Source organism: Acomys minous, assembly GCF_964271855.1.
Source record: "Acomys minous genome assembly, chromosome: 9".
Taxonomy (NCBI): domain Eukaryota; kingdom Metazoa; phylum Chordata; class Mammalia; order Rodentia; family Muridae; genus Acomys; species Acomys minous.
The window spans coordinates 76,376,268-76,391,828 of NC_140490.1; the positions used below are offsets into that span (position 1 = coordinate 76,376,268).

General features: G+C 43.8%; 1 protein-coding gene across 3 annotated transcripts; it reads right to left on the reverse strand.

Annotated features, from left to right (window-relative positions):
• Nucleotides 1–3,633: 3,633 nt before the first annotated feature.
• Nucleotides 3,634–10,591, reverse strand: LOC311604596 (UPF0415 protein C7orf25 homolog). Of its 3 annotated transcripts, XM_084794622.1 has the most exons (4): nucleotides 10,393–10,509; nucleotides 8,592–8,636; nucleotides 6,662–6,841; nucleotides 3,634–5,521 (listed from the first exon to the last, which is right to left on the reverse strand). In XM_084794622.1, the coding sequence occupies exon 4, from the start codon at nucleotides 5,251–5,253 to the stop codon at nucleotides 3,988–3,990; it is 1,266 nt and encodes a 421-aa protein (XP_084650748.1). In that variant the 5' UTR covers nucleotides 5,254–5,521; nucleotides 6,662–6,841; nucleotides 8,592–8,636; nucleotides 10,393–10,509; the 3' UTR covers nucleotides 3,634–3,987. The 3 variants fall into 3 exon arrangements, with proteins under 3 accessions (XP_084650748.1, XP_084650749.1, XP_084650747.1); XM_084794623.1 differs by lacking the exon at nucleotides 8,592–8,636 and having other exon boundaries at nucleotides 10,473–10,591; XM_084794621.1 differs by lacking the exon at nucleotides 8,592–8,636 and having other exon boundaries at nucleotides 10,393–10,529.
• Nucleotides 10,592–15,561: the final 4,970 nt, after the last annotated feature.

Genomic DNA, 15,561 nt, shown 5'->3' on the forward strand with positions numbered 1-15,561 from the left:
GGTCGCTGCCCTTCACAACCTGCAGCTAGCCACCCTGCCTTGGGGCTTTACAGCAGCAGTTCTCAACTTGTAGGTCACAACTCCTTTGCAAGTCGAGCAATCCTTTCTCAGGAGTTGTGTATCTAATATCCTGCATATCAGATATTTACAATTTATAACTGGTAAATGTCATAATTTACATAAATTACAACTATGAAGTAGCAATGAAATTAAGTTTATGGCTGTGGGTCACCCCAACACAAGGAAGTGTATTAAAGGGTCGAGCATTAGAAAGGTTGAGGACCACTGCTTTAGAGTCCAAAATGGGAATACGAACAGGATCCCACACCGAGGCCTTTCAGGATGTTCCCTCTGCCACTCACTGGCGTCTGAATGCTGAGTCCGGAAGGACCCCTCGACACTCTCGCTTCTCCTGGTACAACTGTGGGTTGTCCTGTTGCTTTATCTTCACCCTTCACAATGTTTTACACATTTGCTTTACCTTCTATCAGGATTTGACAGTTTTTAACTGGCATTTAATTGCTGTAATTTCCATTATCGCTTGCCTGTGGATTGATCTAGTCAACTTGAGCAAGCCTTTGGTATAGGGAGTGGTTCCAAAGAGAGCAGTTTGTTACGTCCCAGGACCCAGGGTCTCACTAAGGAACCACATGGATTTCTTGCATCAATTCTATTGTTAAAACTCTAATCTCTGGCTGCCTGGGGACAGTGGTGTTTGGCAGGGTCACACAGATGTGGCCCCTTCAGAAAGCAGTTTCTTCAGAATGCTGTGGCTGTTAACCTTCCAGTTGGCAAGGATTCCAAGTTCTTAGGAACTGATTGCCCTGCAAACAGCAACAACAATCTCCTTTCTTGAAAACAAGTCTTTTTTATATTCCAGCCCTCCTCTGTGGCTAGCAGCAGATGGCAGACCCTCGATAAATACCTAATGGTGTTAATATTATGCCAGTGCCACTTGAAATACAGAATGTACATATTCCATCATTCTTGCTCTGGCTACATTTATTCTCATATCTTCCTTAAAATATATTGCCTCGCCAGGCGGTGGTGGCACACACCCTTTAATCCCAGCACTCGGGAGGCAGAGGCAGGTGGATTCCTGTGAGTTCGAGGCCAGCCTGGTCTACAAAGCGAGTCCAGGACAGTCAAGGCTACACAGAGAGACCTTGTCTCTAAAAACCAAAAAAAAAAAAAAAATTGCTTCAAATTACAGGTTTTGTTTGTTTTCTTAAAAGACATCTGGTATAGCCTTGAGCTAATCTTGACTACCTTTAAAAACCCTTCCATTTCTCTAGCCTGGTTTTCTGCCAGACCCTCATATTCACATTCTTTGGTCACACTTGTTTTCACTAACACACTTTGTAAAGTTTCTCCCTTGAAATCAAGCATAGTTCCCTTTTAATTCTGACCTCAGATCAAGAATTACCCGCTTCCTATTTACTCATAATATTTTGAGCATCATTTAATGTTTTGATCTTTTGCCTCTACTCAAACTAAGTATTCCTCATAATTTCCTGCTGTTTCAGACCAACCTATTCCAATCATATTTGGTACTAACTAGCACTAAGTAATTAACACCTTAGGCCAATAATTCTCAACCTTCCTAATGCTGCAACCCCTTAATACAGTTCATGCTGTGGTGACCCCCAACCATAAAATTATTTTCATTGATGCTTCATAAGTGTAATCGCGCTACTGTTATCCATCACAATGTAAATATCTGTGTTTCCAATGGTCTTAGGTGACTCCTGTAAACGGGTGGTTCATCCCCGGACCCAAAGGGGGTCACACCCCACAGGTTGAGAACCGTTGCCTTAAAATAGCTGTTCAGAATAGAAAATTTCATTTCTGAAACTAGACCATAGCTTCCCTGCACTAAACTCGACACCTAATGCGCACATAGCCCTCCTGAGGGGACTAGGCTTAGTGATCCCCTCCCAGAGAAGCGCCACCCCACATTTAATTTTGTATTCGTATCAGTGTTCCTAGATCCCGAGCAGCAAACCTCAGCTCAAAGTTGTTGCTTGAAACTGATTCAGCAAAGCTGGCACAGAGCTGCCAACAGGCTGCCAGTACCCAGAATAGAGTCCCAGCACTCCCTCTTTCCTGGCCGCCAGCAGTAAGGCAATGCTACTCTCAAGCTCTGCTTTTAGGAAATATATTCTCACTTTGTGAACTTGTTTTACTGTGAATAATGTACTGAGTACACTCTAGTCACAGAACTTAGTTTTCATTGCATGCAGCTATCATGCACTAGCCCCATGAGTGACACACTGCGTGAGTTTCACACTGTGTGAGGGACACACTGCAGTTATCACTTGCTGTAGAGTAACAGAATAAAAAAGATAGCCTTTCAGTAATTCAAATACATGCAGTGTGGGGTTGTATGGACTTGAAAGTAAAGTCTGAGTTTTAAAAAGCACATTTTCAACGTGTCCATATTAACATTATACCTCCAATGCTCTAGGTTTAGCTTAGGAAGACTGTTGGCCACCTTTTTTAGTGTGCTGGCTAGTTTTATGCCAACTTGACACAAGCTAACGCCATCTGAGGAGGGAACGTCAATGGAGAAAATGCCTCCACAAGACAGGGCTATAGGCTAGCCTGTGGAGCATTTCATTAGTGGTTCATGGGGGAGGGCCCAGCCCACTGTGAGTGGGGCCATCCCTGTGCTGGTGGTCCTGGATTCTCTGAGAAAGGAGGCTGAGCAAGCCAGGAGGAGCAAGCGAATATGTAGCTTCTGCCAAAGAAATGCTCTTTTCGCTGGGTGTGGTGGCGCATCCCTTTAATCCCAGCACTCAGGAGGCAGAGGCAGGTGGATCACTGTGAGTGAGAGGCCAGCCTAGTCTACAAAGTGAGTACAGGACAGCCAAGGCTACACAGAGAAATCTTGTCTCAAAAAAAAAAAAAAAGAAAGAAAGAAAGAAAAGAAAAAGAAAAAAAGAAAAGAAAAAAAAAAAAAGAAACGCTCTCTGCTGGGCGTCGTGGTGCACGCCTTTAATCCCAGCACTCGGGAGGCAGAGGCAGGTGGATCGCTGTGAGTTTGAGGCCAGCCTGGTCTACAAAGTGAGTCCAGGATGGCCAAGGCTACACAGAGAAACTCTGTCTCAAATAACAAAAAAAAAAAAAAAAAGAAAGAAAGAAAGAAAGAAAGAAATGCTCTTTTCCTCTCCAACTCACTGTAGTAGTAATCCCAGGTAAGAGAAGGGGTATACCAATAAACAGATAGGACTCAAGAGGTCAAAGTTCACTTTCATTCCATATGAATTATAAACTCTATAAACATACCCACCAGACCATGTCTGACACAAGGAAATTGTTTTAAAAAGTAAAAATTTAAAAATATTCTCTATTTTCTGTAAGAATTTTAGCTTTAGTTTATTTTTATTTTTGGTTTTTCGAGACAGGGTTTCTCTGTGTAGCCTTGGCTGTTCCGGACTCACTCCTGGAGTTCTGAGATTAAAGGAGTGTGCCACCATACCTTTTTTTTTAATAGCATTAGTTTTAGTTTTAATTTTTTTAGGATTTTTTTCTCACTAATAATAAACCGTGACTTTAGAATCTGAAATAACTATTATCTCTCATTTTCAATCGACGTAATAACTGACAAATAAATACAATGGAAAACAGGCCTCAGAGTTTTCTCCAGCTATTTAATGAATTTGAGAATCATGCAGGCACATTCCACAGCATACCCGTGGCGGAGGCTGCAACCCTACTGAGGCAAACCAAGGCATCACGAGACAGCTAGAAGCCTTATACAGATGTATTTCTGTTCTTACCTGCTACAATGCAGAGATAAGATTATCTCTTGGGCTTTTTCTAATTTATAGATCTTAAATAGACAAAACACAAAAACCATCTATTTAAATATGTAAGAGTTCTAAATATTATTTTTACTATAAACTTTTCTTCTCCCAACTTAAACCAGAAGGCCAGCCTTTGGTATAAATAATGGATTTCGAGGACAACACATAAAGGACACCATTAGTGTGCGCTATCCTTGGTGAAGTCTTTTGGTAAGGGCACAGCTAAAGCCTCTTTGCTCTCAGTGAGTGCTCTCGGCTGATGGATGAACACGCTGAATTTAACACCCTGGTTGTTGGCAGCTCTGACAAAACCACTATTAGCAGTCATTGTGATGGCTTTCAGGGTATCTCCGGTCCCAAAAATTGTTAGTGAACGGCTATTAATTTTTGAACTCGCGACGAGTCTCAAGGCACGCTCAGAAGGCTGGTCTGGTACCACACTGATCCGTTTAATTAGCATAGTGGCCCTCTCTCTCTCTCCTGGTCCCCCTAAGGTGTCTAGAATAGACTGAAAATCCTTGACAGCAGATTCACAGGCAAACAACTCCTTGTCCTTCATAAACGCTTCCAGCTGAGGTAAAACCTGCTCTTTCCTCTCTTGCTCTGCTTGTTCTGTGAGCACTTTTTCTTTGAAGATAAAGTGGCAGCCTCCATAACTCATGGCAGATACATATGTGATTAAAGTAGTGATGTCCAGATTTACTCTTTTGCACACATCAACCTTGATCTCTGTTGGAAATGCAACATGTGCCAGGACATTTTCTCGGTCTACTCTTGTCACTTGCAGAAGTTCTTGGCCCTCTTCATCTGACTCACTCTCGCTCAGCTGTAACTCTTCAGGGTGATTTAACAGAGAGTTGACGGCTACGATGTCTCCTCTTACAGATATGCCCATATCTTTCAGCTTTTCGGCCATGGGGCTGGAGACACTGTTGTAAAATGCGAATACAATGTGAGGGTTGCTATACTGCACTGGTTGCTGGTGACTGGCCTGGAGGAAGTCCTCAGCCTGCTCAATGATACTTTTGTCGCCATACTGGCCCCTGCCCAGCCAGATGTTATGTAGTGCTTCAGCCTTCCGGCCAATGGCTTTGACCCACGTGTGACCTCCATTTGCTACGACATCCACCACAAGAGTCTGCTTTTCTCCCAAGGTATCTGTGTAGCCAAAAACACGAAGAACACTAACTACTTCTTCCAGGTTCTCTGCCGATTCCACGATAGCTTTTAAGTGTGTTAGATTCGTGCTTTGTAAGTGGGATTCTTTAATAGCTACCTTCCCAGCCTCTATTTTCTGTAAGAATTTTAGTTCTGCCTTCAGCTTGCTACACAGCTTTGCACCCCCTTCTATGCCACCTTTTCTTGACCTAGAAAGTGACTCTGCTCTCTTGATCAGTTCTTTGGCTATGGAAATCCTTTCAGAAAGCATGGAGTGTGCAGACATGCTGGCAGCATTATTCCTTGCAGAGAAGACAACAAACAGAGCAAATGCAATACAAAGCTACTGTCAGGATGATTAACAAGTCCAATCTACCAACGATTCTATGAAGGTTGAGAATATGACCCTGGGCTTCAGGGCATGGGCTTTGGGAAGAGCCTCTTTCCTTTAACAGTCAAATAAAACTATACAGCTGAACTCTTCCTGAAGTGTGCTGGGTTCCGACACTTGCTTAGACTTTCATTTCTTCAGACTATGGGATCCACAGCATGTCCTATATCAGGATTAAAAAAAAAAAAAGCAGGAGTTTGGTAATGTGTTTTGTATCTCTATCAATAATTAGTCTTACTATTCACCTACTGAAACATTTAAAGTTCCAAACATCAAGAGTAAAGGGTTAAAATAACCACCAATACACCCTTAAATTAGGGAACGCTAACATCCATCCTTACCCCCAGGAGCCTAGAATCTTCCCACCCCCAACTCAACTCCACCCATCCCTATTGCTATGTCTGGTCTCTTCTCCAGACACACATCAAATCTCGCCTCCACTACAACCTCCCCACAATTCAAGGACGAACACCAACACACATTCCTGCTACTTGCTTAAGGAGCAAGTGTCCTGCGAGCCTTCCTACACCTTTTCCCATGTACTTCTTTCAGGTAGGGAGCCAACAACTCCTCCTACTAACCCATCCACTCCCCCTGTAAGCCCTCACCTCCATCCCCTGTAAGCCCTCACCTCCATGCCCTGTAAGCCCTCACCTCCATCCCCTGTAAGCCCTCACCTCCATCCCCTGTAAGCCCTCACCTCCATCCCCTGTAAGCCCTCACCTCCATCCCCTGTAAGCCCTCACCTCCATCCCCTGTAAGCCCTCACCTCCATCCCCTGTAAGCCCTCACCTCCATCCTCTGTAAGCCCTCACCTCCATCCCCTGTAAGCCCTCACCTCCATCCCCTGTAAGCCCTCACCTCCATCCCCTGTAAGCCCTCACCTCCATCCTCTGTAAGCCCTCACCTCCATCCCCTGTAAGCCCTGACCTCCATCCCCTGTAAGCCCTCACCTCCATCCTCTGTAAGCCCTCACCTCCATCCTCTGTAAGCCCTCACCCCATCCCCTGTAAGCCCTCACCTCCATCCCCTGTAAGCCCTCACCTCCATCCCCTGTAAACCCTGACCTCCATGCCCTGTAAGCTCTTACCTCCATCCCTCCCTCGATATCCTAGATTTTCTTTACTAACTCAACTATGTCCAGCCCAGCCAGCTCTACAGCTCTCTGATATAGATGCCTAGTTTCTTCTCTAGGCAGACACCGGACTTGCTTCCAACTACTCCCACCCCCACAACAGGACCACCTCTCTCTAGGACAGGCATTAGGCTCAAACCAGCAATGCCACTTACCCCTGAGACTCACCTAAGGAACATGAACCTCTGCCTTCTGGACCTCACTCCTGGCAGGGATCCAAGGCTCACACGGCCAATTCCACCAGCACTCATTGCCTGTGGAAAAGTACTGAGCTCCTCCCACAAACTCCTGAAGATTGGCTGCGAGAATCCTCTTTCTCTACAGAGACTGTGACAGCATGCACAGGACCTACATAAAATCAAGCCAGGAAAAAAATCCCAGAAGAAGGGGAAATGGGTACACAGTTCCACCTCTTACCACGCAGCTACTTGCCATTCATTTCTGCTGGAGAGGGAACATCAGTTTTCTTCACTGGAGTCATGCTGTGTATATCATGCAAACTCCAGGGCAAGCCTTACGCTCAGGAATAGCTGACCAATGCAAAACACACTCCATGGCCTTGCGTGCTTTGTTTTTGTTGTTTTGAGAGAACATGAAGTTAGGTGGGAGGGGAGGGAGGGCGTATCAGGGAGGGGAAAGAAAATGATAAAAATATATTGTATGAAAAAAGTTTTAATTAAATAAACAAAAAAATTTTTCAATGCTGAAAAAAGATATTGAAGATACCAGAAGTTGGAAAGACAATAAAGGGTTGATAGGATTAATAGTATTAAAATTATTATCCTACCAGAAGCAAACTACTTATATTCAACAAAATCCCCATTGGATTTCCAAAATAATTATTTACAGAATTTGTGGGGAGAAAAAAATCTTAAATTTCATATGGAGCTGCAAAAAACCCAGGACAGCAAAAACAATCCTGAACAACAAAAGAAAGGCTGGAGGTATAATCTCAGATTTCAGGTTGTACCAGGGCTACAGTAATGACAACAGCTTAGTGGTAGCATTAAAAGAAGCTCACAGCTCAACGGGAAGTAACCGAGGGCCCATGTGTGAACTCTCACTCTTCAAGCCACTTGATTGTTTACAAAGAAGTCAACAATACAAGCTGGAAAAAACAAAGCATCTTCAACACATGGTGCTGGTCAAACTGGATAGCTAATGTGGAAGAATGAAACCTGATCCTTCTCTCTAAACATAAAATCACATAAAACCAAATCCAAATGGATCAAGGACCTCAAGCTAAGATCTGATATCCTAACTCTGATAGAGAAGAAAATATAGAACATAACAGATCTCATTAGCATAGGAAAGTCTTTCTGAACAGGGCCTTTACAGCACAGACATTAAGAACTATTAATAAATGAAAGTTAAAAAGTTTCTATACAGCAAAAGATGGCATTAATTGAATAAAGAGATAGACCACAGATAGACCATCTATACACTTGACAGAGGGTTAATGTCTAGAATACAGAAAGAACTGAAAATCGATATCAGAGCATCACTAAGGGGCTACGGGGAGGAGCTGGAGCATCACTAAGGGGCTACGGGGAGGAGCTGGAGCATCACTAAGGGGCTACGGGGAGGAGCTGGAGCATCACTAAGGGGCTACGGGGAGGAGCTGGAGCATCACTAAGGGGCTACGGGGAGGAGCTGGAGCATCACTAAGGGGCTACGGGGAGGAGCTGTTAAGGGAGGAGAGAAAAATACGCTGCTGGAAAGGGTTAAATGGAAAAGTGGAACAGGAAGGGCTCCCCTGGGGTGGAGAGTGAACTGGGGTGAGAGCGAAATGTAAGGTAGAGGAGAAAGTATGGGAAGGGAAAAATAACACTTAAAGACCTTTCAAAAAAGACACATGGAAACCTACAAAGTTGAAGTTTACACACACACACACACACACACACACACACACACACACACACACACTATCCTTATGTCAGGAATGAGTTATCTTTTGGAGTTGCTGGCCAGTGAGGCTCCATAGACCCCCAAACATTACAGGGCATTGCCAATCCATCCAGAACTTGGTTAAGATCCTATTACTGAAAACACCAACAGTTTGAGTCATAGAACATGGAGAAATAGAGCTGGTACAAACCTGGAGGCTTCATCCTTGCTGCCTAGTTTTCATAGCTCTGCAAGGCTAACGGAGGAGAAAAGTAGTCTTCAATAGTATCCAGCTATTAGCCCCTGGATTTACAATTAGGACTAGTCTGGCAAGACATGCCCACCAGTACAACAGTAGCACAAACGTCATGGGAGTAACCAGCCATTTTATGGTTGGATTTCAGTCCCACTCCACAGGATGAAACCCATACCTGGATCACTAACAGGCTAAGAACCTATGCTAGGCAGGTCATAGTACTTATAAGAAAACTTAGTACTGGGGCTGGGGAGATGACTCAGTGGTTAAGAGCACTGACTGCTCTTCCAGAGGTCCTGAGTTCAATTCCCAGCAACCACATGTTGGCTCACAATCATCTATACCGGGATCTGATGCCTTCCTTCTGGCCTGCAGGTGTACATGCAGGCAGAATACTGTATGCATAATAAATAAACAAATTAAAAAAAAGAAAGAAAGCAGTAATTTATGCTGCTAAGTTGACTGTATAAAACTGGCATTATTATATCCATGTATCTCTCAAACTCATCTGAGAAACTTCTACTTATAGCAGATGATTATTAACACAGTAATTAATACCAACAACTGGCCAAAGTGCAGAGAATAAAAGGCTGCATATAACTCTTAGTCCTAAAAGGGATAGAGATTATATAAATATCACGTTTCCCTCAGAAGGCTCAAAGATCATTATGGAAAGAGGGGAGGAGCCAGAGGTGGTGGATGACTACACTCTTCTGGATACAGCTAGGGAGCTGTGTATATGAACTCACAGTGGTTGTGACAGCATGCACAAAACATGTGTGCAAGCCCAAGCCAGACCCACACCCATCATGGAAAGAGGGGTTGGCCCCGAATCCCTCCCTTAGCCAGCCAACTACTGGCAAGTTTTAGCTGCTGGGAGAGAGAAAGACAAGTCTTCTCTAAGAGTATAGCCTCTACTGTGTCACACACTCTCCAGTGGAAGACCACACATCCAAGAAGGAGGGGATGGTGTTGGGCAGGAAAGAGGGGGCAGATCTGAGGCTAGCTAGGGTGAAAACGAACAAAACGCAAAACATGAAATTCTCAAAGAACTGACTTCTTAAATGTAAAAACAATTGTTTAACATATAAAAGTCCGCAAATTGTCCAAACAAGAGTCTCTCCTAAACTGGCCATACTCGGGTCCCTCACTTCCTTTTACTCCTTCAGTGGGTGAGTTTTGTTTGTTTCTCTTTTTTTTAAGGCACTGTTTCCCTGCATAGCCCTGGTTGTCCTGAAATCCACCTGCCTCTGCTTCCCAAATACTGGAATTAAAGGTGTGCACCACCACACCGGATACAGTCTTTTAAGTTGTCTCCTGATTCCATCACAGGGTTTCCATGTGCCAACGAGTAAAGACTGCCTGCTCTCGGCATGTGATGTCAACTGAGCGTGTTTTAAAAGAACAAAGGGGACACCCAACTTGCCTCCTGCTCCCATTCTGAGGGAAATGCTGGGAGAGAGACTCAGAAGAGCACACCGGGTGGCCAGGTTGGCTGTTGGACTATAGCAAAGTGACGGGGCCAAGGGTGAGGTGCTTCTGGGTGGGTATGGTTGCCATCACGGTACGTCCAGCTGCACAGCTAGCCTGGCCCAACAGGTCCGGTTCAAACAGGCTCCTGCTGGCCCAGTGCTCAGAGGCCAGAGTAGGAAAGACGCAGAACTGACCCCTCCTGCCCCGATAGCCGGCCCAGCCCCTCCCTCCCTTTCCACCTCCCTCTATTCCCCACTCACTCCCTCAGTCCCCCGCTCCTCACCAGCAGCGCCAGACCCCGCGCGCACATGGCGAGGGCACCCAGAGGCAGCATTCAGGGACAGCTCACCAGCCAGCCCTCACCTTGCTCTGCTGAGAGGCACTACGCTGCTGGGTCCCGCCTCCGGCATTACGTGGTTCCGGCCGGCTGAATTTGCTCTCGAGAGTCCCAGGCGTCGGCTCGGCGGCCATATTTGTTGAGGGCACCGGGCTTCTGCCGCCAGTGGGACAGAAAGCCGGGATCCCAGCCAGCTGAGGCGGGCCAAGGGCTGGGTCTCACAGAGTCCTGAATGCTGAAATTTATTTGGGCTTCAGGTTTGAATATTCTAAACAAAATAACAACCGGAGAGCCATTAGGCTCCAAACGCCACGCGGAAGCACTTTTAGTTGCACCATCCTGGCCTTTCCGTAGGAGACTTTAGAAGTCCGATTGAATAGGGCAGGAAACAGCGTAACTCCAGAGGCTGGGCGTGTTTAGGCAAGATTATTTTACCCAGGGAAAAAAAGTTTAAGAAAGCAAAACTAATGTTAAATATTAGGCTTCAGTTGTCGTTTTTGTTTTGTTTTGTTTTTGTTTTTCCCTTGTCCCAAGCACTCCTTGAAGGATAGAAGTAACTGCTAATCCGACATGCTACCAAAATCAACTTTGAACAGGAACAATATCTCGTTCAGTGCTTACTGGGGCCAGCGCTATTCCAAATATACTACACACTAATTTTATTCTGTCCTAAACTGAAAGGTAGATAGATGTGTTTTGCTGCCAAGGCACAGACAAGTTAGTTAAACCCCTGATGAATGCCTCCAGCAACGCCTCAAACTCCTGCCAGGTTTACCAAGCACAAATCTCTGAAGGGCTTTGGAATTTCAGGTGTCTAGATTGGGCAGCTGAACGGAGCCGGGGTGGGGGTAGGGGCGAATTAGAAACAGACTCCTTAACAAACGTCATTAACACAGCACACAGTCCTCTCTTCCATCCGGTACCGCTGGCCCAATACTCTTCCTTTCCCTGCAGGAAGTTTATGGTGATGTAGGCAAACAGGGGTGCCATATTAAAGCCCAACAAAAGATAGGCACCAATATGAAGTATTAAGTTTTTCTGACTAAAATGTTGCCACTAGCCCCCCTCCTCCTCAGTTGTCCTCCCAGCTTCCATTACCCATCGCTCCACCTTCCCCTTCCAAACAGTAAATAAAAAACTCCAAAGAAATCTGACATTCAAAATCTACAAAAAGGTAGCTACCAGACTCAATCACAAATTCAACACTTCTAAACATGCTTCTGTTTGGAATTTGGAGGAGAGAAATGACTTTAAGAAGTACCTTGTAACTTGAACCTTCAGACAACCCGTTACTGTTACTTGGCCCTCAAATAAGAAGCTCCTTCATTTAAAGGTTGAGGGCGCAGCACAGGAAACAGCTCTTCAAAAGTAAAGGCAGTGTCTCAAATTTTGACTAGAAAGCATAGTAAGAGGTTGAAAAAACAGCAAAAAGCAAGAGTTGGATACTTAGTAAAGAGAAATTTTAGGTCCATAATTATGAAAAGTGAAAGGAAAAATCTAAATATACTAAAAAAGTAAAGAAAAATTTAATTTTTATAGAAAAGGACCTATTTGGGTGCTCAGTGCAGTGATTATTAAGAAACTTACCAAACCAGAGTGATCTAGAGAACATTAGTGTGGCCACAAGAGGACAACACACAAATGTGGAAAGCATTCCATATTTAAACAAACAATAAAAAACTCACCAAAAGGCAAATGAAATCATTGTGAAATTTCAGAACACTGAAGATAAGAGAAAATTTCCAAAGGCTGCAGAGAGGAAAGTATTTTGTCACAGGCAAGAACTATAACTAATAAAAAAGGCCGCAGGATTGGCTGCCAGGAAATTAAAATTCGAATAGAAGAAAAGTAGCAACCCCTCCTAGTGAGTACTGTTACTCCCCTGTGCTGTGAGGCAGAGAGTAGGGTGAGAGAGCTGGAAGTTTGCAAACACAGGAAACTGAGTGAGGCCAAGTACCAAGAGTAACTTCTACCTATGGTAATTAACTGAAAATACAAGTTCCCTTCAAGTGTGGGGTGCTTCATGATAGAGCCGAGTCCCCCCACTATTCCTTCCAAGTCCCTTTACCCAGCCCCATATTTGCAAATTTTAATAGCATCCATGTTTCTCTGCTAGTAACGTTACAAAGCAAAATTTATGGCAAGGAATTAGAGACCAAAGTCTTTCAGATACAAATAGAACCAAATGCTGGGAGAAGCTATGAACACTGGGAACATTATAAAACACAAGATTGAAAGAAACTAAATCCACAAGCCTAATATGGTTTGGGAGTTTAGAATATTTAGAGCTACAGTGGGTTCCTACATCAAAGATTGACTTTCTGAAATATCTAGGACAAAAGGGAAACAGTTTATTTTCAAGGCCAATGAGAGTTATTTTGTTCCATCTTGTGAACAAAGGGAATGGGGCTGTAGGCAGCTGTGCATTTAACAGAGGCAGAAGGAAGCTGACCCTGAGTCTAATCTGCTCCCGTTACTTTCTTCTGTGGGATGACCTCTGCTGCACCTATTTGCACTTTTCCGTCTTAAGTCTATATCCTTTGCTTCCTCTTTAATTTATAAATGTTGGCATTCTTGTGCTTTTTGTTTTGGGGGCCAGAATTGCCTGTGTAACTCTGGCTGTTCTGGAACTCTGTCGACCAGGCAGGCCTCAAACTCAGATCCACCTGTCAAAGCTTCTGAATGCTGATATTCAAAGTATAGACTACCACCACCAGGTATCTTTTTTTTTTTTCTTAATATTGAACATTAGCGATCTAACCAAATTGAATAGTAGCTAACAGAAACCCCAGTCTTAACCTACAATATCAAATTTGCTCCTACTCAAAATGGGGGAAAGCCCTCTAATTCAGTGGTTCTCAACCTAATTACCTTTGCTGTTATTTAACTGTAATTTTGCTGCTATGAATCATAATGTAAATGTTTTACGAAAGTCTTGGGTGAGCCCTATGAAAGGGCAGTTCAACATCCAAAGGGATCGCAGCCCATGTATTGAGAAGCACTGCTGTAATTTCGCTGCACAATCAGCCAGCTAATAAGGTATTAAAAGATCCTTTAATATTATGCTGTTGTGCTGGATTCAAACACGCCAAGGCCCATCTAGAGATTTTAGATGAAGCCCTCAAGGCACATCTTTTATGATTTTAAATCTTGTGTTTTGTTTGCATGTCTGTCTGTCTGTGCACATGTGTGCGTGTGTGTGTGTGTGTGTGTGTGTGTGTGTGTGTGTGTGTGTGTGTGTGTGTGTATACCCATGAAGGTCAAAAGAGGATTTGAGCTCCTCTGGAATTGGAGGTATGAATGGTTGTGAGCCACCATGTGCGTGTTGGGACCTGAATATAAATTCTCTGTAAGAATAATGAATGTTCTTAACTGATGATCCATCTTCCCAGCCACTCCAGACACATCTTAAAGTAGATGGGCAGTGCAGAGGGTGAGGCTCACTAGCTAGAGTGCCTGCTAAGTGTGAGAACTGGACTATGGATAAATAAATAGTACCCACAGAAAGGTGGGGCAAGCCTTAGTTCCAGCACTCAGAAGATGGAGACAGGATCTCCAGAGCTAACTAGATAGACTGGTTAGTCATCAAGCAAGCCCTGGGTTCAAGTGACAGTCCCTGTCTCAATGTATAATGTACAGATAACTATGAAGGCACCCAACATCAATCTAGAGTCTCTCCTCACTGGCTCCCAAATAAACACACGTGACCACACACCATAGACATGCAATAAATTCATGAATAACTCCAGGTTAAGGTGCTACCTTCCCACCTCTTAAAATGTTGCTGCCTCCCATTGACAAGATGCAGATGTGTTGTGATTGTAGACAGCAAAACCTGTCAAAAATACTCTAAAATAAAGCTACTTTTAAACTATCTAATGTTGGTCAAAATCTTTTTGGTTACATTTAAACCAATGAACTGCCTACTTCTTTGTATTGACAATGACATTTATCAACAGTCTGTTCTGTGTCTTTTCTTAGGATGCCTGAGGGGGAAATCCAATTAAAACCATGCGCCATGCTTTTACAAAGGATATGGGTTTAAATGCCCCAATTGCTTGTTGCTTCTAAGGACCTACTTACAGTGAAGATTCTTCTCTAACGAGGGATGTACAGCTCTGACCTTAGTATTTTATTACCAGTATCTATATTAACCCTTAAGAAAAGTTCTGCCATAATCTGGGAAATCCTTTTAAATAATTTTTTAAATTAAAATTAATTATTATTTGTTATTATTATGTACATGAGATGGAGAAACCACAGGATGTAGTACACCATGGTTTATTTACTGGAGGAAGCCAACTGTGTTTACCCCCCACTGCTATTGTACAGCTACAGACTACTCCAAGACCTTGCTGATCCATACCCAAGAGTGCCACGCCTCCAGTAGAGTGCGTGTGACAATGCTGTTCCACGGGCCTGAGGCGACGACCCCAAAAGGGAGAGTCTCCTGGAAAAGGCCATGGTGTTCTTTCCCTTGGAGTATTGGTAGTGACCTGCTTCCTGGTATTCCTTATTTGTTCTATTATTCTTCTCACGCATAACCAAGGCAACAAGGTGACCAGGGATACGGTGCCAGGAGGGGAATTGGACAAAGCACCAGCCTAGAAACTGCAGAATGAGACGCCTCCTCCAAATGCACCTAATTTATTATTAGTCATCCTTAAAGTTCTTAAGGATAATAAAACAATGTAGAATTTTTCAATGAATTACAGCAAAAGGAGGTGGTTGAAAAATCACTTCAATTACCAATCACTTGGTAAAGACCAAAGGCAGAGCCCATTCGAAGAAAAGGTAACTCATACAAGAGTGAAAATAAAAGCGGAATTTTAATTCCTACAATGCAAAACTCCTTATGGCATGGCATATGTATTGAAGGGCAGTCTCTGGTGTCCTCCTAGAGGACCCTATAGATTGGCTGCTACACGTCATCCACCTCTCCCCTATACAGGAGTGTGTGAGGGAGGGAATGGATGGGTAGTCATCAGTGGGAAAAAGGTGTCAGACATTGACTGACAGCAAAAAGTTAATTTTACAGAGAACTGTCTCTGGCCCCTGGCTCAACCTGAGAATGCAATCTGCTTTTGGGAAGTTAATGTCTTAGAAACAATGATG

Bases quoted from the DNA above. Each gene is read 5' to 3' on its own strand.
- LOC311604596 (XM_084794623.1), bottom strand. From the start codon at position 5,253: ATGTCTGCACACTCCATGCTTTCTGAAAGGATTTCCATAGCCAAAGAA.